Source organism: Rousettus aegyptiacus, unplaced genomic scaffold (assembly GCF_014176215.1).
Source record: "Rousettus aegyptiacus isolate mRouAeg1 unplaced genomic scaffold, mRouAeg1.p scaffold_m13_p_7, whole genome shotgun sequence".
NCBI classification, from domain to species: Eukaryota; Metazoa; Chordata; class Mammalia; order Chiroptera; family Pteropodidae; genus Rousettus; species Rousettus aegyptiacus.
Window position 1 is genome coordinate 44,877,034 of NW_023416310.1, and position 25,298 is coordinate 44,902,331.

Genomic DNA, 25,298 nt, shown 5'->3' on the forward strand with positions numbered 1-25,298 from the left:
AGAAAAACTGTCATTTCCTTGGACCATCAGCCCATCTGCAGACAGTCCTCATCACTGTTGATCAGCTTTTCCTTATATCCAGCTGGAAATTTCTACTTCCTGATTATAGATTGTCCTCTTCAGAGCAAAAAGAACAAGTCTAGACTATTTTTTCACTTTCTAAACAATTGAAATATTTTTATTTAGACTCTAAGTTTTTTCTTCTCTTGGTTAAATATACCCACTTTCTTTGACATGGTTTTTAGTCATGTCACCATTTTAACTGCTTCTACATTTAAATGCTTTGCTTTGTCTATATCCTTTTTAAAAGAATGGACTCAGGATATGAATGAAATGCTCCAGGCTTGGTCTGACTCATGCAGAGTAGACCAACACTATCACCTTCTAATAATTCTATTAATGTAACTAAAAATTATATTCTTTTTTCTTTTGACCACTAAGATACTTAAATTTCCACTCATGCTGTTTTTAATCTCTGCTTTCCAGAACTGTGCTTACAAATCTGATTAAAATAAAATGAAAATCTAAGTATATGACCTTACATTGTTATTTCATCTCATCAGAATCAGTCCATTGCTGATTTTGTAAGATTATTTTAGATCTTGCTTCTATTATTCATGCAGTTGTTATATCTTCCACCTTTATATTAGGTACATAATTGATAAGTGTGTCTTCTATTTCTTTAATCAAGTTATTTGTTTCATGTCAAATAACACAAAGCTAATGATAAGCTACAGTGTTTTTTCTTAGATAGTTTCCTCCAGATTAATATAAACAGTAGCAGTTACACTTAGCATCCAACCTAGACTCTCTATCTCGCTCACAGATCTCTGATGAGAGTCCTTGCTCAAATGACACAATCCACAGACATTGGGTATTACTGCACTTCCCTGAGCTCCCAGTCCAAAAACCTCTCCAGAAAAGGACATGATGTTAATATGATATGGCTTGTTCTTACTCAACCTGAAGGCACTTTGGATCCCTGCTTATTCATCCAAGTGACTATAAAAGAGCTTAAAATTTAATTTAGCTTTTACGAATAAATAATATATTGACATTCAAACAGCAAGAAATAGTAGGGAATTATTTTCTACTTCACTCCTCGTTCCCTGTAGGGAACACTGCTCCTCTCTCTCCTTCTCTTCCTCTGTCTCATCCTCTCCTCTTTTTTTTTTTTCCAGGCAAAGTCAAACAATATGTATTATGTACATGTACATAACTCTTACAATCTCTGAGAGAGGTAGGGCTGGGTTTATGGCCTCTATTTGACAGAAGTCTGAATCTAGGGTAGTTAAAAACATCGGATAGGACTTTGATTAAAAATAGCAGAAATTTTTTTAAAAAACTAAGTTGAATACAAGTTCTTATCTCTGTTCCCTTCTAAAACCTTACTAAATGATGTAAAATATTTGCTTCTAAAAGGCATAAACTGAAGAACTTCCGCTTCCTGGAAGATGGAGCACATGTACTTTCCCTGACTTCTCCAGCTAGATACAACTAAATACTTTGAACATTATAAATAAAACAAACATAAGAAGAGTCTGAAATGTGGGTAGAAGAAAGCAGACTGGCTAGGAATTTTGGGACTCAAGGAATGACATGGTGGTGAGTTGCCTGAGTTTTCTTTTTGTCTCCTACATCTCAGGCAGGAAACTACACAAGCCGGGAAGCTGAAACACCGATGGGAGCAGACGACAAAGCCCCAACGAAAGTCTGCTCTCTCTTGCCAAACCTGGGATCATGGCAACCTAGTAAGACAGAAACTCGTAGATACTAACCCTTTTACACCAGTCAAATACCACAGAAGAAACTGCAGCCTCTCCCCAAGCCACATCATCAAAGGCAAAAAGGGGAACCTAGACTTCCATCCTTATAAGGTTATAACAAATCACCCCAAACTACCCACCGAGGTGGGTGATGTTAGAGAAGACTGAATAGGGAGTCAGGACCTTCATCTCTGTAGATGGTAAGGAGGTTCTCTTTCTTTCTCCACTGGGATGGGGTCAGAGGAGGACAAGTGGAAAGTTAGGACTTTCATAACTACCAAGCTCTAACAAGGCCAATTCTCACCCTTATGGTGTCAGTGGACGCTACATGACAAGCAATAATAAGGCAATCCTACCTTCTCAACCAGGAAGTATCAGTAGAAGCCTATTGGAGAACTGGAACTTCCACCCCATTCTGAGTAGTAATAAGGAGCAACCCTGGGGTGTCAACAGAGGCCAGCGGGACACCTGAACTTCTATCACTACTTAGTAGTAACAAGGGGGCACTGCCCATACCCCCATTGATCCTCTGCCAGAACAGAAACCAGTTGAAATAGAAGGTTTATCATACCATGAACTAGAAAGATGTTAAACTAAATGTAAAAAAGATCAGTAATGCCAATACCAAGAAGACAGGGATGATACAATTATCAAGCTATGATTTTAAAGCAGTTACGACATAAAAATGCTTAAACTAGCAATTACAAACATGCTTGAGACAAATGAACAAATAGAAGACCTCAGCAAAGAAATAGGATGTTTCGTCTAAGAAACAGAAAATCTAAAGAACCAAATGGAAAGTTTAGAACCGAAAAATAAAATAACCAAAGCAAAAAACTTGGTAAATAGGCTAACAGAAGAATAGAAGGAACAGAAGAAAGAATCAGTGAACTGAAAGATAAAACAATAGCAATTACCAAATTTGAACAAAAGACAGCAAATAGATTAAATAAATAAATAAGCAAGCAAGCAAGTAAGCATGGGTCCATACTGCTTTAAGTAAATATTTGAGCAAATAAATAAATGGAGAAGAGAAAATCTCTTTTGCAGAAGAATTTCAAATAATTTATGTAGGAGCTCTACCCTCAAGGTGGGGAAACATAAATCTCTACTCTTTAAGTTAGGCTGTGCATAATGACTTTCTTTAAAAGGTTATAGTAGAGAAAGGGGGAAAAAGAGTAACTTTACAGTGAAATCTGAAAAACACTACCTAGACCCGGTGATCAAAGTTCAGCATCCACAGGGCAAATCACAATTATACTATGTACACATGATGTAATTAAAATGGCATTTTTAGCTCTGTTGTGTTCCTACGAAATGATAACTCAGTCTAATCATGAGAAAAACATCAGACAAATTCCAATAGAGGGCATCCTACAAAATACTTGCCCACTATACCCCAAAACTGTCAGAGTTATCAAAATCAAGAAAAGTGTGAGAAAGTGTCACACCCAAGAAGAGATAAAGGAAACATGAAAATTAACTACAATATGGTATTGTGGATGGAATCCTGAACGAAAAAAGATGTCAGATAAAAACAAAGGAAATGTGAGTAAACTATGGACATTGGTTAATAATAATGTATCAATAATGGATCATTAATTGTGGCAAATGTACCACACTAACATAAGATGTTAATAATAGAGAAAATAGGTATGGGGTATATATGGAACTCTCTGTACTATCATCTCAATTCTCCTGTAAATCTAAAACTTCTAAAGAATAAAGTCTTAAAAAAAAAAAAAAAAGAACAGAGCCTCAGGGAACTGCATGACTATAATAAAAGATCTAACAACCATGTGATCAGAGTTTCTGGAAGGAAAACGGAGAAGGGAGGGAGTGAAAAAGTACTTGAAGACACAGTGGCTGAAAAATTTCCAAATTTTGCAGGAAAACATAAACCTACAAACTCAAACAGTTGAGCAAATCCCAAACAGGATAAACTCAAAAAAATCCACACCAACATACATCTTAACCAAACTTTTGAAAATAAAAACAAAGAAAAATACAGAAAGCAGAGAAAAATGACATGTTACCTACTTGGGGGAAAACTATTTGAATAACAGTCAATATTTCATCAGAAACCACAGAGGCCAGAAAAAAAGTGGCACATTTTTAGGCGATGAAAAAAAAAAATGTTGATTTAGAATCCTATGCCCAGCAAAAATATCCCTTAGGAATAAAGGAGAAATCAAGACATTCTCAGATGGAAGGAAACTAATGGAATTTGTCACCAGCAGGTCTACCCTAAAAGAATGGCTGAAGAACACGTTCTGAACAAAAAGGAAATGATAATAGAAGGAAATCTTGGCACGTCAGGAAGGAAGAACACAGTAACAAAAAATATGGGTAAACAGAACAGACTTTCACCTACTGCAAATTAAGTTTTACAGTAGAAGCAAAAATTATAGCACTGACTGCTATGTTCCTAAATGTTAGCAGAAGAAATATTTAAGATAATTATAAATGGGGAGGGTAAAGAAGGTTTCTATACTTGGATTGGTAAAATAACACCACCAATAAATTATACACATACACTACATATATTATGTTAATTAGAACAATTACTTAAAAGTTATAAAAATAACTGGCCAACAAGCATATAAAAACATGCTCAATATCACTAAGCATCAGGGAAATGCAAACCAAAACTATAATGAAATATCACCTTACGCCTGTTACGATGGCCACTATTAGGAAAAAATAAAATAAAATATAAAATAGCAAGTGCTGGTGAGGATATGAAGATATTGGAACTTTTGTGCACTGTTGGTAGGGATGAAAATAAGATGGAAATTCCTCAGAAAATTAACACAGAATTACGATATTATCCAGCAGTTCCTCTAGTTGGTATATAGCCTAAACCTAAAGAAATAAAAATAGAATCTCAGAAATATTTGCACACCCATGTCCACCTCAAGACATAGTTCAAGCCAAGAAGTAGGAACAACTTAAATGTTCATAAGTGGATGAATGGTTAAAGAAAATGTGGTATATACACGAAATGGACTATGACTTAATCTTAAGAAAGAATCTTGTCATAGTCTCCAACATAGATGAACCTTGAGGATACTCTAAGTTAAATAAGGCTGTCATTAAAGGACAAATACTTTATGATTCTACTTATATGAGGTATGTAAAATAGCCAAACTTATCAAAGCAGAGAGTAGAATGGTGGTTGCCAGGAGCTAAAGGAAAGCGAACATGAGGAGTTGCTATTTGGCAGGTATAAAGTTTCAGTTATTCTAGATGAGTAAGTTATAGAGACCTGCTGTACAACACTATGACTGTAGTTAACAACCTTGTACACTTAAAAATGGTTAAGATGGTAAATTTTAAGTTATGAATTTCTGACAATAAAAAATTATTCTTAAAAGCTAGAGTAAAATTAAAATGAAATAAAATTTTAAATATTGACTTAGAAATATAAAAAGAAATCTTCATAATAGAAATAACTGCTTAGTTGAGGATCTATGAAGTATATCCAAATGGGCTAAAAACTATGCCCACACAAAAACCTGCACACAGATGTTTATGGCTGCTTTATTCATAATTGCTAAATCTTGGAAGCAACCAAGATATTCTTCAGTAGATGAATGGATAAACTGTGATACATCCATACAAAAAATATTCAGCTCTAAAAAGAAATGAGCTATCAAGCCATGAAAAGATATAGAAGAATCCTAAATGCATATTATTAAGTGAAAAAAAAATCTGAAAGGCTACATACTGAATGATTCCAACTATATGACATTCTGAAAAAGACAAAACTATGGAAACGGTAAAAAAATATCAGTGGTTGCCAAGGGTTGGGGGAAGGGAGGATACACAGGCAGAGCACAGGGGAAGTTTAAGGCAGTGAAATGATTTCTCCTAATACCACAATGATTTGTCAAAACTACATTTGTCAGAATACTACATTTGTCAAAATCCACAGAATGTATAATACCAAAGTGAATCCTAAGGTAAACTATGGACCCTAGATGATAAGGATGCATCGATGAAGCTTCACTGATTGTAACAAACACACCACTCTGGGGCAGGATGTTGACAGTAGAGAGGCTGGGCATGTGGGAGATCTGGCGTGTATAGGGACCCTCTGTACTTTCTGCTCAATTTTGCTGTGAATCTAAAACTTCTCTGAAAAATAAAGTCAGTGTTTTAAAAAAATCATACAAAGAGATACACTCAAAAACACTATATATAAAATGAAATTCTTTAAGAAGTTCAAGTCACCATAAGAAAACAGAAAAAGGAAAACAGGTATGAAAAACAGTGAGAACAAAAAGAAAACAAAATAAAACAGGACAATTAAGGCCTAACTTATTAGGCCTAACTGCATTAAATGTAAATAATCTAAATATAACAATTACGGGACACTGGCAGAGTGCATTTAAAGACACAATCTATCTACACACTGCCGTTAAGAACTCACTCGAAAATAAGGCCATAAAGGCAGGTGGAAAGTAAAAGGAAAGAAAAACATACACCATGCAAATTTGGATCCCCCAAAAAACAGGAGTGGCTGTATTAACATCAGGTAAAGTAGACTTAAGAACAAAGAAAATTACCAGAGACAGAGAAGGAGACTATGTAAAAATAAAAAGGTCAATCCACCAAGAACACATAACAATGTTAAATTTATAGCACAAATTAACAGAGGCTTAAAACATGTGAACCAGAAACCGAGAGAACTGAAAGTGACAAACTGCAATTGTATCTGGAGATTTCAACATCTCCTCTCAACAACTGATAGAACTAGACAAAAAATCAGCAAGGCTATAGAAGAAAACACACGATAAGCCAACAGGATCTAATCGACATTTACTAAACACTTTACCTAAAAACAGAATACACATTCTTTACAGAATACACATTCTTTTCAAGTACCCACAAAAGATATATCAAGGTGGGCCATAACACAAACCTTAATTAATTTAACAGTGAAATCATATGAAATGTGTTCTCCAACTAGGATGGAATCAAACTGGAAACTAATCTGAAAGATAACAAAATATTGACAAACAATTGCAAACAAAATAACCTACTTCCAGATAGTCCGTGATTCAAGAGGAAGTCTCAAAGGAAATTAAAATATACATTATAATTGAATAAAAAATAAAAATAAACGTATCAAAATAAAGCAGTGCCAAGAGGGAAATTTATAGCACTAAATGTATGTAATAAAAAAGAGGAAAAATCTCAAATCAATAATCTAAACTTCCACCTCAAGTACCTAGGGAAAGGAGAGCAAAATAAATCCAAAGGCAGCAGATAGAAATAAATACTAAGCATAAGAACAGAAATCAATGAAGTTGAAAATAGAAAAAGAGAAAAATCAATGAAACAAAGAGATGGCCTTTGAAAAGTGATGATAAAATTGGCAAATGTCTAGTACCACTGACATAGCAAAAAGAGAGAAGATACAAATTACCAGTATCAGGAATAAACCAGAGCTATACCATATACCTTGTACAGATCAAAGGATAATAGGAGAATTACTATTATAGAGTTACTAACAACTAACTCTACATGAATAAATTTGGCAAAGAAATGGACCAATTCCTCAAAAATACAAACGATCACAACTCAATATGAAATAATCTGAATAGCCTAATTACTAAGAAAACTGAATCAGTAATTTAATAATTCTCAAAAAAGAAATCCCCAAGCTCAGATGGTTTCACTGAAGAATTCCCTCAAATGCTTAAAGAATGAACACCTATTCTACAAAATCTCTTGCATAAAACAGAAGAGAACACTTCCCAGTCTGTTATGAAGCCAGCATTACCTTGCTAACTAAACTAGAAAAAGGAAGTTAAAAAAAACTGTAGACCATTAATTATCTCTCATGACTATAAATGTGAAAATCTTTAATAATATTACAAACAGATTTTAGCAATATATAAAAATAATTATAGACGATTATTGCTGGGATGCAAACCTGGTTTATTTTTTGAAAAGCAGTCAATATAATCCACCATACTAAAGCTAAGAAACGAAAATTACACAATCATTTCAATCAGTGCGAAAAAATTAAAATGTCAAAAAAGAGGAGTCAATAAATCTAACAAAAAAAGAGGCAAAACGAATGCTGAGGAAATTCCAAAATAAGACTGTAAATTAGGCCTAGAGGGCAACCAACCCAGATTCCATCATGTCATAAAATTGGGATTTCTTCAAGAAGATAAAATAGAATACTAAATGTGCTTAAAAGTATTAAAATAATGATTTATACAACTTGGGAAGAGTTTGGGATTAAATTGGTAAAAAGTACACAGAATAGTAAAACCAAACAAAAGCAAAATAAAACAAATAAAAAGAACAGACAATTACTAATTCCAGTGAGAGTTATGTAGGAAAGGAATAATAATCACAGTCTATGAGGAGATTCAGCAGAAATGTTTTCTTATATAAAAATGTAAAAACTAATACTAATCTAACTAATATACTGCCAAAACTTACTATTTTAGAAGAATGGGAGATGAGAATAATGCTAGTATTGGGGTCGGGAAGTACATACAGGGGATGAAAGAGCTAAATTTTTACTTTCCACAGTGTAACATGCCTAAAATGGGGGGGAAAAAATCAAGAATTAGCATTATCAGCATCTTATTTAGAAATATATCAAATGAATCAACTAAAAGTGGCTGCTTTGGGATGATGAAAAGGCATAGGAGGAACCCCCTCTAGGAATTGCTTTATGTTTTCTGTAATAAGCTTAGTTCACTCATTTGAATATTTAAGATTTGAAAAAATACAAACTAAATTAAAAACAAAACAAAAACTCTCACAGCTAATACATGGCTGGGCCAGAACTTGAACCCATGTAATTTAATTCCTAATCAGGTCCATTAATTTGTGAGCTCCTAAGGGGCCTGTGTCTTAGGTCCTCTACTCCAACACCTGCCTAGCACAAAGTAACCCCTTAAACATGTTTCTAAATGAGTGGGAGAAAATTTAAGAGTGGAATTACCTAACACCAGAAAGTTAATAAAAAAAGGCATTCCAAGCAGAGGAAATAGCAGAAGCAAAGATAGGAAATGGAGCATGAGAGCTCAGCAAGGAAGGGGCAAAAGGTGGGAGGAAGAGTAATAGGAAGCATCCAGAAACCTCACTGGGTGGATGAAGGGAAGTAGGGTGAGCACAGTTGTTTAGAGCTGTGTGGCAGGAGAGAGGGAGGGCACTGGTGCTTTACGGACAGATCCATGTGGCCCTGACTATATGTACAAGAGCCTTAGGTTTTGTTTTTTTTTTCTTTCACAATGATGACAACTCTTATTTCCACCAACAGTTCCTTCTCAAACAGTTTCAGCTTTTAGAATCCAAAGTAGTACAGTACCAGGTTCTCCAAAATTCTGAGTTCTTTTTTCAATAGGTCAGCTTTAGTACAACTAGTTCCTCTAAGTGGCCACAGAAAGAGCAAACCTACAGGTGGGCAGTGGCAAGCAAAGCCTAGAGGAATCCCTACAATGTCACCTTCACCCATTTTTGGACCCCTTTCTGCTCTTTACAAAAACATTAAAATTCAGGGCACAAAGAAATCATCACTTCTTGATTAACACAGGTATTCTCCCATTACCATTATTCATACATTCATTTCATTCACAGTTTATTAAAGTATTTAGTCAAAGTTAGGCAGTGTGCTGAAATAGTTTCTGATTTCAAACAACTTACTTTCTGATAGCAGACTTATAAAATAACAAGGCGGGCAATATAATTGGCATAAACAAAAAGTACTGTGGAAACACGACTAAGAGACTATTTAAAATTTTGTATGTATAATGTCAGGGATGAAAGAGACAACTCTAACACACTCACATGTACCCATCACTCTGCTTCAATCATAATTGTTTCTCTTTAAATCCACTCATTAATTTCAAGACATCATATTATTTCATCCATAAATATTTAAGCATATATCTCTAAGAGATAGGGACTCCTTTAAATAAAACCTGAATCTGAATCTGGAAAACCAAGTAACTTTTTTAAGACGTGAGGCATAATTAACATATAATAAAATGCACAGATCTTAAGATGTTCAATGAGTTCTCACTATTGTGTAGTCCTGTATAACCAGTATTCAAAACAAGATACTGAACATTTCTATGGCCCAGAAATCTCCTACATGCCCCTTTCTAGTCAATTTCCCATACCAAGATAACTACTTTCTGATTTCGATTACCAAAGATAATAGAAATCCTGTTCTTGGACTTTTATAAACAGAATCAGAGTATATATGAGTAAGAAGTTTCTAGGTCAAAAAAAGAGAAAAGCATTCCAGGTGAAAAAAAGTACATATACAAAATAAAAACGTGTGGAAAGTTATGTTCACAGGATGCTGAATAGCTCGAGGGCTGGAAACTGGGATTGGTAACTGATAGAAGACAAGACTAGAAGAAACTCGTTGGAAAGCTAGGGTTTCCGGATTAAACTCCACAGTTAATTCTAGGAACCAAGTTGTTTAATAAACTATTCCCAATGCTCCAAACTATTTCTCTCACATAAAAAGCAGTCGGTTCTCTCAATATGCTCCTTTCTCCTCAATTCTCCTGCTGAGGATGACCAAGGCAGAAGTAGCATCCTATATGGCTGTTTACTCCCATTTTGTGCAGAGGCCACTCTGCCATCTCAGGGAACAAGCCCCCCTTGGTTTTCTTATGAGAGGACACAGTCTCTCTCCCCCCACCCATTTTAAATAAGCGGTGTCGAGTCTGAGGGGCAGCCTTACCATTATCTGGATTTCTCTTTTGCACACCTGGAGATCATGTTCATTATTGACAAACATGCGTTTCAAGGCACATTTCATTCCATTGCTTGTCCTCACAAGAAACACGATAGCAAATCCACCTACGAGAGAAACAAACATACAAGCTCTTTTGAGTCATGTTCAAAAAGTCAGTCAGATTACTATAGTGGCTACAGGTTGCTGTTGTCGCTGTTGATGGTACTGATGCCATTGCCATCTAGTCTTCATACTGGCCTGGCTTCAAAGGCATTCTTAGATTCTCGGAACCTAGAGGTATTACTTGTGCAGCTGGATGGCAAGAATTGAAGAAACTGTTCCTATCTATCTCAGGAAAAAGGAACAGTAACTATCTTCTGAAGAACAGAGGAATAGACAGAAGAAAGAAGGAAAAAAACAACTTAATTCCAACCACTGTCCTAGGCATCTTAAGCTCTTGTTTAATTGTACTATCCTGTGAGACTGGGTGTTATTATTCCCTTTAAGGCAATAATTACTAGCTGAGGCATTCTTAAATGTTTTGAATTTGTTACACCTTAGCATTCCACAAATCCTTTGAACTCCTAACTTTGACCTCACTCCCCAAACACTGTTATGAGGTGTTCGAGGAAACTGTTAAGAGGGATTATAGACAGGTAAGGTACTGCAAAACTGCCAAAGTTGAAGGCTTTGAGATAAAACAGCAGTTATACTGGACACTTAGTCCATATGCCTGCTCGTACAACCTCATAATTTAGCTTAAATTATCCTGTGCATTGACCCTCTGTAGCTAAAAAAAAAAAAAAATAATAAAATCTCTGGGTTATTCTTTGCACAGAGGTGATCGCTAATAAAATGGAGCTGAACAGAGAGGCAAGGCATCAGTACGGAAACTTGAATTGAGGTTATGAGGTTATGGTATAGTATTGGGACTAGCAGCCACATGCAAAACTGATAAAGAGCAGTAAGTAGTGATTATAGAGACCTCAGGCCTGACGGATGACTTGAGTCCTGACTGCCACTCTTCTTCTTCTGAGGCCCAGTGGCACTTCAGTCAGTACCTGGCTGCTGATGAATGTCATATCTTTATAATAATTATTCCTTTTCAAGTCAGTTTGTTTTTGTTCCTTACAGCCAAAGAGAGCTTTAATCATAAAGCACTGTTACGTTTTCATTAAATACACACATAATTTTGTAATAAAAATATTTTAATGGGTTCAAATATTCCAACATGTATTTTGATAATGATTTATCAGAGACTGGATGTTTGTATATTTCCTATCACTATGTTCTTCAGTATTCATATAAACACTGAAATTTACCATATAATCTTTCATTTTAACTGTCATTTTCTTGTAATATTCCCAAGTATTTTCAAGTACACTTACACTGCTCAATTGTCAATTGTAATTCTAGAATTCTGAGTATTTATTTCAAAAAATTTTTTACCCAGGGAGGGGGAGAGGGAGAGGTGGGAGGTAGATGAGGTAAAAGGGGTAAAATATATGATGACATTAAATAATTAAAAATAAATAATTTTTTTAAAAAGAAAAATAAATTACTTTGGACATATAAAGTTTTTGAACCCTAGCACACACTCACAAAGGTCTTATCACCAAAACAAACAAACAAAAAAACAATAAAACAAAAAAAACCCCGCAATTCTAAGATGCACATTTTTTTACATTTTAATTTTTAAGATGTCTGAAATTTTCTTGTAATAAATATATATATTTAATGAAGTACTATTTGTCTTTTTTCACCGTAAAAGCTATTAAACTCATGATGTGTCTTATAATCAAGTTGGACAGGGGAAAATGATTGTATAAATTATAAAATTTCTATGCATAGTCATAACTGTTTCATGAACACAGTGGGTATTCATTTCATAGATATTTTGAATTTCATAAGAAATCAGAACTACAGAATTTGCACCAGCAGTGCTTCTAGAGAGCATGAAGTCCAAGCATTTTGCTTATGGATGGAGAAAACTAGTGAGGCTTAGGACTCCCATGGCTAGTTACAGGCAGAACCTGGAATAGTGTGTCTCTCCTGATTGACCAAAAAATGTTCTTTCCACTTCAACTATCTTAGAGAAAACTGTGCAATACCCCTGACAGTGCTGACAGTGCTGCAGAACAAAAGTTGGGAGAACAAAAGTTGGGAATGGCTACTTCTTTCAGTTCTGTGAGGCATGGCACTTCTAAAGGACAGGCTGTCCTTTCAGAATTTGGTTGGTGATGCATCAATTTGAGATAACTGCCACCGAATGGGAGCAGTATTGTTTTCTTTACCAGGTAGCAAGATGACCTTTCCAACCCAGCACTGAAGAAATGAGTCAGATGCCTACCACACGATCCAGGCAAGCACAACTAGTTGAGAAGAGCCGATCCAGATTCTCAAAGCCTGCGCCGATCATATATCTAAAGGCCAATCAATGAACCACTATGCCTAACACAGACAGAACCATGATATCAAGCATCTATGCCCATACACGGGCTTATTTGCAGGTGAAGGACATTTAAATCAGGGTTCCTTGGCCATGATATCAAAATTGAAGCCTGACAGGATTTGTCAATTTAAAAGTGTTGGCCACTATCATCACTATGTAGTTGATTAAATGGAGATGTAAATTATTAGATTAGAAGGCAGAGGGGAGACAGCACCACTCAAGATGCTTCTCCAGCACAGGTTCGCCATGTGAATCTGAATAATAAGAGTCTCAGCCACAGCTAAACAGGGTTCAGGCTATTACAGAAAAGGCAGTTATGACTGTCAATAGAGATGCATTTCAGACTGAGTTGCATCCAAGATCTTGATTAGAAGGAAAAATCTAAAGCTGAGTTGGGGATGGTTTGAAGAGGCAAGAAAGGCGTTAACATTCAGTAGAGCCTGCTCCAGTCTCTCTGCCTACTGGCATTTTTTGAAACACTAAAATAATCTTCATGATTTTACTGGAATGCAGTTTTTGGACAATTCATGAATTGACTGAATCACAAAGGGAAAGGATCGGATACATTATATGAGGTAAGCAAGTGAAATAGGCAAGACAATTGTGGCACATACACATTTTTGTCTATTAAATATGTAGGAATACTTTTTTTACTTTCACAAAGAAACATGTTTTCTCCCACTTTCCCTAAAATGCAAAGCACTCTTGGTTGATGATGTTGATAGGTACTTACCACTATGAGTTTAGAGATTTTGTCTGTTTGGTTCCCCTATTGTCATGACCTAGAATAGTGCCTAACATGTCAAGGGCACTTGAAAATGAATTAACTTAACTCTTAATGTTATAGAATAGAAAAGGCTACAGAGAGTAGTGAAGGCTGTGAGAAATTAAAGTATATGGCTCATGTAAAGGAATAGCTACTAAACAACTCCAGATATTTGTTGTCATGTAGGAACACAAACCCAGTTCTGTCAGATCTGCTAATTTCTTAAGATAAATTAGAAACCCAAAACTTCATGTGACATCTCCAGATTTAAACGCCGGCAACAAATTACATTTTAAATTAATACTGAACAGGCTGACATCGTACAGCCTGAAGAAAACAACACATTTGAGAGGCTTTAGGTATCCCTGAGCATAGTTTTCTACCTGTGATCTAATCTAACCCCAACATTTTACTGACAGCCAGAGAGGGAAAACTGACATAGTCAATGTTACAAAAAGTTAAAAGATGACTTGCAAATAAAATAAATATATAGATTAACTCATATATTGGTTATTATAGTTCTTATCTTTCTTCCCTGAAGAGGAGATTATGGAATACTTCCCCTCACCTCCAACCAGCATTTGTATATGACTTTATGCTTTTTAAAAGGTATTTTGAAATAAATGATTTCATTTCCACTTTCACAACAACTGAATGAGGTAGGTGAACTACTATTGTCCCCATCTTCCCAAAAGGAAAGAGATGTAGAGAGATTAAGGTCTTTTCATAACAACACATAGAGCTAGTTAGTGGTTGAGCTCAGACCAGATCTCTCATCTTTTAAAACCGACTTTATATATAACACAATGCACCCTTTTAAGTGTACAGTTTGATGCATTTTCACAACTGTATACACTCTTGTAACCATCACCACAATCAATCCATTACTGCAAACCTCATGCCTCTTTGTAGGCATCTCCCCGCTCCTTCTCTATATAAATTTGTCTTGCTCTAGAGTAAATGGAATCACACAGTATATACATATTCCTGTGTCTGGCTTCTTTCATTCAGCATACTATTTCTGAGATTAATCTTCATTGTTATATATACCGGTAGTTTGGTTTTTTAAAATTGCAAACTAGTACTCCACTGTATAGATTCTCCACAACTAGTTTATCCATTCGCCTGTTGGAGGATATGTGAATTGTTTCTAGCTTTTGCCTATTATTATAAAATGTTCATATAGAAGTCCTTTTTCTGTGGACATAGGAATTTATTTCTCTTGGGTAAAAACTTAGGAATGATAGTCTGGGTCTTATGGTTAAGTGTGTATCAGCTGTATAAGAAACTGCTAACCAGTTCTCTACAGAGCTTATACCATTTCAGATTCTCAATAGCCACATTTGAGAGTTCTTCTGGTTGTTCCACATCCTCACCAACATTTCGTATTGTTAGTATTTTTATTTTAGCCATTCTAGCTGGGTGTGTAGGGATATTTCATTGTGGTTTTAATTTGCATTTCCCTGTAGATCCTTCCTCATTTAAACTACTAGGATTAGCTGCTTCCCACCACTTTCATAATGAAAGGCTTTAATAAGCATAGGATCCTGGAGTCAACAATGAAATTACTAAGATACCTTGAAATTCTACCTCTCAAGCAAAGGTGACAGAATGCCTGCATCTTTCATGCAAAAAGGCAAGTGAGAATCTGTAATACAGAGTGAGGGATTATATAATCTCTAAATCTCTTTCAACTCTGATGTCAATAAGACATCATGGTCATCAACATCATTATCATGACTAAAACTTTTTCAACAAAACCTTCTCAGGAGCCTGATCATGCTATCTGACATCAGCAACAGGAATTTTGAAGAACCAAGTGTAGTTTCTCTCCTAGCTTGGTCTCAAATACTGAATCATGCCAGATCGTACCAGACCCCAGGGGCTATGCCAAATGAATCAAGACACCAGTGACTTCCTTCTACGTAGCAAGGATAAGTAAGGAATGGGGGAGGTAAGGTGAGTACGAAGGAAAGAAAAACATCAAACTGATGATCTGAGTAGTGATGTGCAAAGATCAGGGAAACAGCTGAGCAGATGATGAGAACAATTAGACCTGTGGTCCCCAGCCTTTTTGGCGCCAGGAACCAGTGCTCCTATGAGAAGCTAATGCCTGATGATCTGAGGTGAAGTTGGGCAGTGATGCTAATGCTGGGGAGTGGCTGCAAATATTGATGAAGCTTCACTGGCTCGCCTGTCACTCACCTCCTGCTGTGCAGCCAATTTTCTAAGAGGCCACAGACCTGTTAGAAACCCGTCCACAGCCTGGGGGTTGGGGACTCTTAGATTAGCCTATGAGACAAAGAAGCTCATCATGGTGCTCCGGCAGGGTTTCTGGTTTGCTGCCAAAGAGGTTTTGCTGGATATTTTAGGATGGGGCCTAGATTCTAGGCACTAAAATCTGCCACCGCTTATTTCCCCGCTGGTTGAAGGAAACTTCATTTGCTAACATCCGTCCCGTCTACACTTTTAGAAATGGCTTCCACTTGTCTGAGCCAAAAAAAGACACAAACCAAAGACGCCAGAGGATACTGAAAGAAGAAAACCTCACCCAGACCCATATTTTGCACCTATTTTCCACTTTTCCACTGTACAAACTTCATTTCTTTTTTAAAGTAAGGTTTAACCTAACGAATGATGTTTACTTAATGCGGTTCCCCTTTGAATAATCTGAGGGTAAAATAAAATAGCATTCTGGGGCTTTTCTAAACAATCAGATGGAGAACACAGTTAAAGTGGAATTTTTCTGGAAGATGTAAAAGAAAAGGCAATACTGGACAAGTTACTGGACCTTTTTGGCCTCCATTTCCTCGACTATAGGAATTAAGACTAAATCAGTGGTTTTAAAACTTGGTTCCTCAGAGCCCTAGGATTATAGGCGGTATTTCAATAGCCCCATTAGGAAAAAGTGACTCCACTTAAGGCAGAGCTTTCACACAGCTTCCTTTAGCTGTTTAATATTAATTCTGAACAAGATGCCAGGGGTAAAAAGAAAAAAAGGGGGTCCAACTCTACTTCGAAGGAGAAGAAAAAAGTACCCAAAGAATATTCTATAGCTACGTAAGAGTAATTTATAAAGAAAAAAAGGCCTACACCACTGCAAGTCACGCAAATAGCCCTTACCTGACATGCTTCCTGCAGATATAAATGGGTACAGGCTCTGCCGCCGCATCCACTTCACACTGAGGCCATGCAGCAGTCCCTTAAGTCCAAGAGGTTAGGTTCAAACCCTGGCTCTGGCAAGCCACGACCTTCCTGAGGTCATGTCCTCTCACACTAAAGGGCAGCTGAGATCTACCTCACAGCTTTGCAGAGCATTACATGGTAAGTAAGGCACCTTAGCGCATAAGAAGTATGTGATGAACATAGGTGTTCCCTCCTTATCTCCCTCACCCACTAAAAAAATCCTTTGTTTTTGTGTGATAATGGACTTATCATAAAGTTCTAAATCTGAAATATCTTCTTCAGATCAAAGGCACGAACTCAAATGCCTAGGGGCCAGACAGATCATCTAAAGCAGCGGCCCCCAACCTTTTTGGCACCAGGGACCGGTGCTCCTATGAGAATCTAATGCCTGATGATCTGAGGTGGAGCTCAGGCGGTGATGCTAGTGCTGGGGAACGATTGCAAATATACAGGAAGCTTCGCTCACTCTCCCACGACTAACCTCCTGCTGTGTGGCCCAGTTCCTAACAGGCCATGGGCTGGTACCAATACCAGTACCAGTCCGTGGTCCTGGGGTTGGGGACCCCTGAGGGAAACAGTCCAGATATAATAAAATGTATACAAGAAGTCTGACGACACAGACTCACTGTCAGGGAGATTGTGGGGAACAGTGGGGACTGCAAACCAGAAACTGCACGCCCCAGCTCATTTCTCCACTTCGGTCATGGAGGAATGTGAGCGGAGGGTTGCCAAATTTTTCAATTTCCAAGAGAAGTTGGATTTTTAGGTAAAAATCTTCTGATTTTTGAATTCAAGTAACGATCTTTAAAAAAATTTCTTAAACCTTGTGCATGTTAAGTAAAATCTATTTGTAGGCTAGGACTATACTAGGCAGTCCTGTCATAATTTTTATGGGACCCTTGTGAAATGGCAGGGCATGTATTACAATCTCCACTTGACCAGCTAGGAAAATGAGGCACAGAGAAAAACCTAAGTGGCCTCCTGTGTACTGCCACTTACTGCCAGGGCTAGAATCCAGGCTTGCCAATTCCTGGCCCTCCCTTGGTCCACTCTGTCTTGTTGCCGTCCCCTCCCTGTGTGAGCAGCACATGATGCAGAAGTACCTCCACTATAAGGGAAGGAGAGGCAAGGGAGGCTGCCCAAAGCTTAGAGTCTCTAGCTGACCAGGTGGAAGAGTCCTCTGTACAGCGAGAACCTGGGAGTACAGTCCTCAGTGTCTGTGAGTTCCCACAGGGAGTAATGACCAAGAGGCCTATAAACATCCACCTACAATTTATTCATGTTGTAGACAACTTTGTCAAAAGTTTCAGAAGGAACAAAAATTTTCAAAACTGTAGAACAGATGGCAAGGAGCAAAGTAAAGATTTCACAGGAGAAAAGGTCAATCTGAAGCATTTGTCAATACTGACTCCAGTGGGGACTTGGGTTTGTTTTTTAACATCAATCTCTCCTCACATGCCTCAAATTAAAAATCACCATGTACCAGCTCCTTCTGGGGAACGTGTCAAAGCAGTATCTTCCCCAGGCAGAAAGAACACCCAGATGGGGGATGACTTGAGGCATTCAATTTCCACTCCCCCCATCAGGAGCTGTGGGTACAAGTCAGAGACTGGCAAACTCTGCAGTGGTACAGAAACATCAACGGAACTCAATCAAGGCTATAGCCCATGTGGAACGTGGGGCAGCTAGCAACTGGTTCTTCCTTTCCAGGACTGCAAAACTGGGGAGCATCTCCAGCTCAAAGGGTTTGGCAAGAGACTCCAAAAAAAATTTTTCCAGCGAAGATACCTGCCTGCCTGGAACAAAAGGTTAAGACTTTTAAGAAATCAAGTTGGCTCACACAAACCAGAGTCTTGTGGATTACAATGGCTTGAGAATTACTGTGGATAGAACCAGAGTATATTGGCCTGGCCTGTCGACAACCAAAAACTACTGAAAGAGGGCCTTTTCCTGAGCGACCTGGCCCACCTTCGCTGTCCTGTTATGTTACCATAGGGTTAACCATCTGGTGAATGTAGAGAGAAATGGTGAGAGACATCAGTAGGGCCATATTCTTTGTTCACTGAAATTCACTGAGCAGCTTTCCCATGTTAGACTAAGCAATTTTCTATATTAGGGTGATCTTTTGAAAATGGAAATTGGATATAATTCACCTGTTTGAAACTCTTCAGTGGCTTCTTGCTCGTCTCAGAATAAAACATGATCTCTCTCTCCAATGTCATTCGAACAACACAGTCTTCTATTGCTCACTTTGTTCCAGCCACAGTTGACTTCGTTCCTCCTCGATGTTGTTTACATTCCACCCTTCCTAAGGATTTCTGTGCATACATCTCCCTTTGCCCTAGTCACTTATTCTTGGCCTACTCCTTCAGCTTTCAGGTTAAATGTTACTGCCTTAGATGAGCCTTCCCCGATTGCCCCCGAACCCCACCCTCTACTTCTGATGAGGCTATGTCTCTTGTTATACACAGCACCCTCCGTTTTTCCTTTGGGGCATATCAGGAATATAATTAAATACTCAGGTGGGCAATTCGTGGTTTGATGCTTCTTTCCCTGAATGCTGAAAACTATACAAGGACAGGACAGTGACTGACTCACTGTGGCCTGTCACCCAGCACAGTGTCTACTACATAAAAGGTACTCAAGTGTTTGAAACACAATGTGTTTGCCTTGTACTGTAAAATATTTTTTTTTAATCCCAAAAACAAAACAAAAAAAGATGACACAGTCCCAGGCTTTCAAAAGGTTAGAATCCAGTTTGGGATAGTAAGGACACATTTTGAGAGAAGGCCTCTCGGTGATAAGGTGCTTAACCCTTCCTGAGAAAAACCCTGCGCGCTCAGTCTGGCACAGCTGAGAGTTGTTTGAGACTGGAGCCCACTGGACTGTGTCCTGGGGGAGTATGCTCAAGGCGCAGCTTTATGGAGAGCTTTACAGAAATCTCTGTGCTATTACAGAGTGACACTTGTTCTCCATGTGCTCCCTTCTTTTAAAAATAACACTTGAGCTGGAAACGAAAACACTCTTCAGTTGAAAAGAAAAAAATCAAACAGCCCATGCTCAATCCTGCATCATTGCTCATCTGAAGGAATGGAGAGTCCCTTGGGCAAGAATGGTCTCAGTCCCCTAAGCCACTGGTGCCAGCAATCTTCTAATAAGTGGTGTACACACAAATAGAGCAACTAAGGTCAGCCAGAGGGCGTTGGCATCCATGCCCAGATTTATAGGTCCCCCCACTGAAGACACCCGAGCTCCACCAAGACATGATGTGTGTTACTGGTCCACATTCTCCAAAAGAGAACCGAAGTTTTAACAAAGTCAAAAGACTAGCTAACATTCTCTCAGCTCCCAACTGTTAATTCCAGAGCATTCCACTTTAACTTCATGCTTCAAAGCTTACTTTTCTGCACTTACTGCTTCTGTAGTAAGATCAGGTTAACTAGCTCTGTTCCAGAAAGAGCATCCTTTTTCGAAAGAGCATTTACTAGTGATTGAGCTTACCAGTCAGGTTAAAAGCTGTGTCTTCTGTTCTACTGAGATATGCTCTGACATCAAAGGTACATAATATAAAAATTTTCAACTGTGTAGGTTTCATTAGAACTGGTCTCCAGGCAAACTTCTTTATCCAGGTCATCCTAATCTGTCTCAGCCCTCCTAATTAGGTGAGAGGAGATGAGTTCTCATCCTGGAAAGCAGGATGACATTTTCTCAGCTCCCAACTGTTAATTCCACAGCATTTCAATTTAACTTCATGCTAAATTAAAGCCCTTCCTCTGAGGTTCAGGATATGACTGTACTACCTGTAACCATCATCCACCAGCCCCAGGTCATGGTCCCTCACCCAGTACTTGTGCACCACTTCACAATCACCTCCTCATCCCAACTCCCACCATCACCCAAACTGATTTACTGAGTGTTAATAATTCTATCCCCTAAACCTCTCCAGAATCCATCCCCTCTATTCCACCCCTGAAGCTCCTTCACACTCTCTTCTTTTCTTACCAGAAGAACTAAAATAGAGTCCTAACATTCCATGCCTTGGATTTCATTCTCTTCTAAAATTCCTATCTTATAACTTCTCTTAAAATCATTCGTTAGTTCCCTAATGTCAGAATAAAGACCAAATTCCTTAACACCACAGTACATAAGAACCTTTCAATTTTCTCCCTCTATGTTATGAAAAATTTCAGACACATAGTAAAGTTGAAAAGATCGTACTGAAAATATCCATATACCACCATCTAGAGTTTACAATTGTTGATATTTGCCATACTTGTTTTATCACACACTCATCATCCATCTATGCAAACATCAACTCATCTTATTTTTGATTCATTTCCAAGTAAGTTACAGACCTCAGTGCACTTCACCCTAAATACTTCAGCATGCATTATCTTTAACTAGCATTCAGAGTTCATGGTTCTTTGGAGTGGTAGGGTAAAAATAAAAAGTATTTATAGTGAAATGTATAAATCTTGTGTACTATTGGATGAGTTTTGATAAATGTATACTCATATAACCCAATCCACGATCAAGATGTAAAGCCTTTCCATCACACAGAAAGTTTCCTCATGCTCCTTTCCAAACAATCCCACCTATTTCCACTAGAGGCAATCACTGTTTTGCTTTTTTTCATTTATTACTAGTATTGCTAGCTTTAGAACTTCATATAAATGGAATATAGTATGCTTTTTTGTGTAAGGATCTTATAATCGTAATAGTTTACATTGTTGAGTGTACAGAGTGGTTCCATTGCTGGCTAGTATTTTATTATTTGAATAAACCTGTTTATTCTTTTTCTTATAGGTATTTGGGTTATGTCAAACTTGGAGCTATTATGAATAAAGCTCCATATGCATTTTTGTAACAAGTCTTTTTGTGTTATATGTTTTTATTTCTCTTAGGTAAATATCTAATACCTAAGAATATAAGAGCAAGGCTACTGGGTAGGTGTATATTTAATTCTACAAGAAACTGCCAGACCTTTCTCCAAAGTGGCTGTATCCTTTTATACTCCTATCCACAATGTATGACAGCTCTAGGTCCTTTATAATCTGAATACTGTCCAGTCCTGGCCCAGCTTCATGTCCCAATGCTCTTTCCTCCTCTACCACCAAGCTTTCAGAACTTTAACCTTTTTTCTGCTTTACTCCCAGGAAGTTTATACATGCTGTTCCCTCTCTCTGGAATATCTTGATAAAGGAGTTTGAGATTGTTAAAATAACACCTCTTCTGTGAAGTCTTCACTTTCTTTGACAATCACCCCCAGGCTTTCATACTACAGTACACATTTGGCCAGTACCTCTATTATTACACTTATCACAATGTATTATGATTATCTGTGATACGCTAACCTCTCCAGTACATGGTTAAGGCAAAGGGCGAGCCAATCTTTTCTGCCCTGGTAGAAATGATACTTGTTATGTTATCATAATAATTTATGATATATTATATGATACTTTATAAAGTATTTTTTGCATAAAGTATACCACATATCCTTTATGATACTTTAATGTTATAATTAAACACCATTTTAAGGACTTTTCATATTGTGAAACCATAGGACAGAATTCTATGTTGTTCTCTAGGTCGGGCACTTGAAAAATGTGTCACCAAAGAAAATAAAAATGGAAAGAAGAGCTTCTTATTTCCTTTGGAATCCTCAGGGCTAACACAGTACTTGCTACATGGTAGATGATTAAGAGATGTTTCATTAATTAACAGCAAATCTAATAATGTTGTTTCCATGCTTATAATTCTCCTCTAGCTCTCAAATGCCTACAAGACAAAATCCCAACTTTCATGTGGCATACAAACCCCATGATAATCTGGAGCCCACTCTGAACTGAGGGCCTGGACAGCACCCTCCAAGGCCTCAGTGATTTTCCTTGTATTTTCTACCTGGAATGCCTCTCTTCTCTTTAATTAATTAGTAAACTTGTAACTGTTAAGTTCAAGTGTAGCTCTAATCAGGCCTCCTATGTAAACTTTCACCTAACAGAATGCTCATTTCCACATTATTTTCTTACCCTGATTATATCTCACTTGTTTACGTACCAGTCTTTCTCACTAAGACTATATTCCCTCAGAGGGCAAAGATTTTGTCTTATTTGTCTTCATTGTAAGACACACATTGGACTAGCTTCCCATACTCTTCACACCCTGCTGAGACTCTGAGTGACAGCCTCAGGAGCAATATTCAGACGATGCTATACAACCATGGAGACTAGGCTGATGGCTACTGTCAGTCACATGCATGCTCACAAATAAGCAGAGAAGAGTGTTCTCGGCAAGAGAATGGAGCAGACACTGAAAGCTGCATTCTGAGACTGTGAAGCTCCAAGAGGAGACGGAAAGAAGAGCCACCTGATAACTTTCCAATACTCACAAAATCCAGCTTCACATCCTACTGTTGGGTTCTGGAAAGTTCCCCTGTATTTGTCCAGTCAATTCTTTTTTTGTTGTTGTTATTTACTTTAATTTTAAATTTTACATTTTAAATTTCTGTTCCTTACACCCAACGACCCTAAAATACTTTGCACCAATATATTTACGGAATACACAAGCTCTGATACAATCTAAATTTTAATAATTTTAACCATCACAGGCTTGTTTAACAGAAAGTATTAAAAACTGAATGTTAAAACAGAGTATTAAAAACTACACTTGAAGAGTGAGAATTTTTAAGTTAAGGACAAGATTTACATTAAAATAGAACCTGCATAATTATACAAAGATCTAAGGAAGAAAGCGGTCAAAAATCCATTTGGGAAAAAACAGTAACAAGGAATTTGAACAGGGGGACATGGTCTACACTGTAATCTTTTCTTGGGTTCACAGATAAGGGTTAGAAAGTAGGGTTCCCAGCACTCATTATCTGGGGATGTCATGAAGATGGTTTTTGCCTGGGATTATCAGAAAGTAATCACAGAGAAGAGGATTTAGCCTTCAAATGGGAGAAAACAGACAGGGTGAAGTCTTTTAAATTAAGTAAAAAAAGAACTCAGCTATGAAGAAACCTGAGGAGGCCTATCAAGAAGGTTAAGTCTCCAAAAGGACCACCAACATACCACCAGTGAACAATGCACTGAATTACATACTGGGAAAACTTCCCCTGCCTTCGGTGTATAACCAGGGTCAGGACTAGGGTGAGCAGAGTATGACACTTGCCATAGACACAAGAAGATAAAGTCAGTAGTAATGATTTTTTTTTTTGTTTGACTCAGGCTGCAGTGTGGCTGGGCACAGCCCATTAAATTGATCCTATATTTTAAATTCTGGTATTTTGTTCATCAAGGTTTCTTATATTCATTTTTGTTTTTTAAATATTGCATTAAAATATTATTTATGTTGATTACTGAGGTTTTGGGTGCCCCCTTGAATTCTGCACTTGGAGTGTCTCGCTCTAGTCCTAGCCCTTTGTGAAACTGTTGTCTGCACAGCAGAGAACCCTGTCCAGGCATCAGTGTCCATGCTGTCCTTCCACTCTGCTCCACAGAACACCTGAAAGGTTGAGACACTCTTGGGGGCTGGGCAACAACTCAGTGAGTGACTCCAAAGGACGTGTGGGGGGCTGGGAAATAGGAAGAGAAACAGAACTGTGGTGTCAGTTTCTGGCTCTTAGAAGTATAGTGATGTAGTAAAGCTCTAAGGAGAGCCTACTCTCAAGCCCTCTAAGGCACAAGTGAGATGAGACTTGACTCAGGTACCAAATAAACATAAAGAAACCAAGTTTCACTGAAGCAGAGACCAAGCATTAACAGCCTAGATATCAAATGAGTATAAACTCATCAACTAGATTGATAAAAAAATCAGTACCAACAAAACAGAACAGAAAAATATGACTTAGGAAGAAAGGTGCGTCCTCCTTCCAATAACCAGAGGCTTCGGGGCCTCCACAAGAACTGAAGAAAGAGGCTACTGGGTCAGTGCAGAACAGTCAGAAGCCTAGAGAAAAATACCAGAAGCTTAATTAGGAAAGTGCTTGCTCAATCAGGAGCCAGTACAGGGTATCAAGAGAAAGCAAGATGTCACAGGGTTCTAAGAGATTTATGCCAAGCAAGGAAGAGAAGCAGATCTGAAGAATACAGGATCCCACCCAACCTGGAAGTAAAAGGACAATTCTATTCAAGTATCAAGTACTATTGGTAAGCCCGCACTTCAAATAAAGTTGAGGAGAGGGAAAGGAATGAGAGTTGAGTGTTCCCTAAGCTGTATCAGCAAACGACCTAAGTTAGGTAGTCATACCTTCTGGTAGGAATGTTAGCTGGTAAAAAAACCAACACAGAAATATGTATAAAAAGCCTCAAAGATCTTTTGACTCAAAATGTTCATTTCTGGAAGTCTACCTTAAAGAAATAATCTGAAATATTCACAAAATGTACACAAAAATACTCGAGACAA

The 25,298-nt window shown here is 37.6% G+C and overlaps 1 protein-coding gene across 15 annotated transcripts in view; it reads right to left on the reverse strand.

The window, feature by feature from the left end:
* Positions 1 to 25,298, reverse strand: part of AAK1 (AP2 associated kinase 1) — a 151,884-nt gene that overhangs the window by 73,354 nt on the left and 53,232 nt on the right. For all 15 annotated transcript variants that reach the window (XM_036224965.1, XM_036224966.1, XM_036224969.1 and 12 more), the window contains exon 3: positions 10,498 to 10,616. In XM_036224965.1, the coding sequence (XP_036080858.1) occupies positions 10,498 to 10,616 (119 nt within the window). The remainder of the gene's footprint in view (positions 1 to 10,497; positions 10,617 to 25,298) is intronic.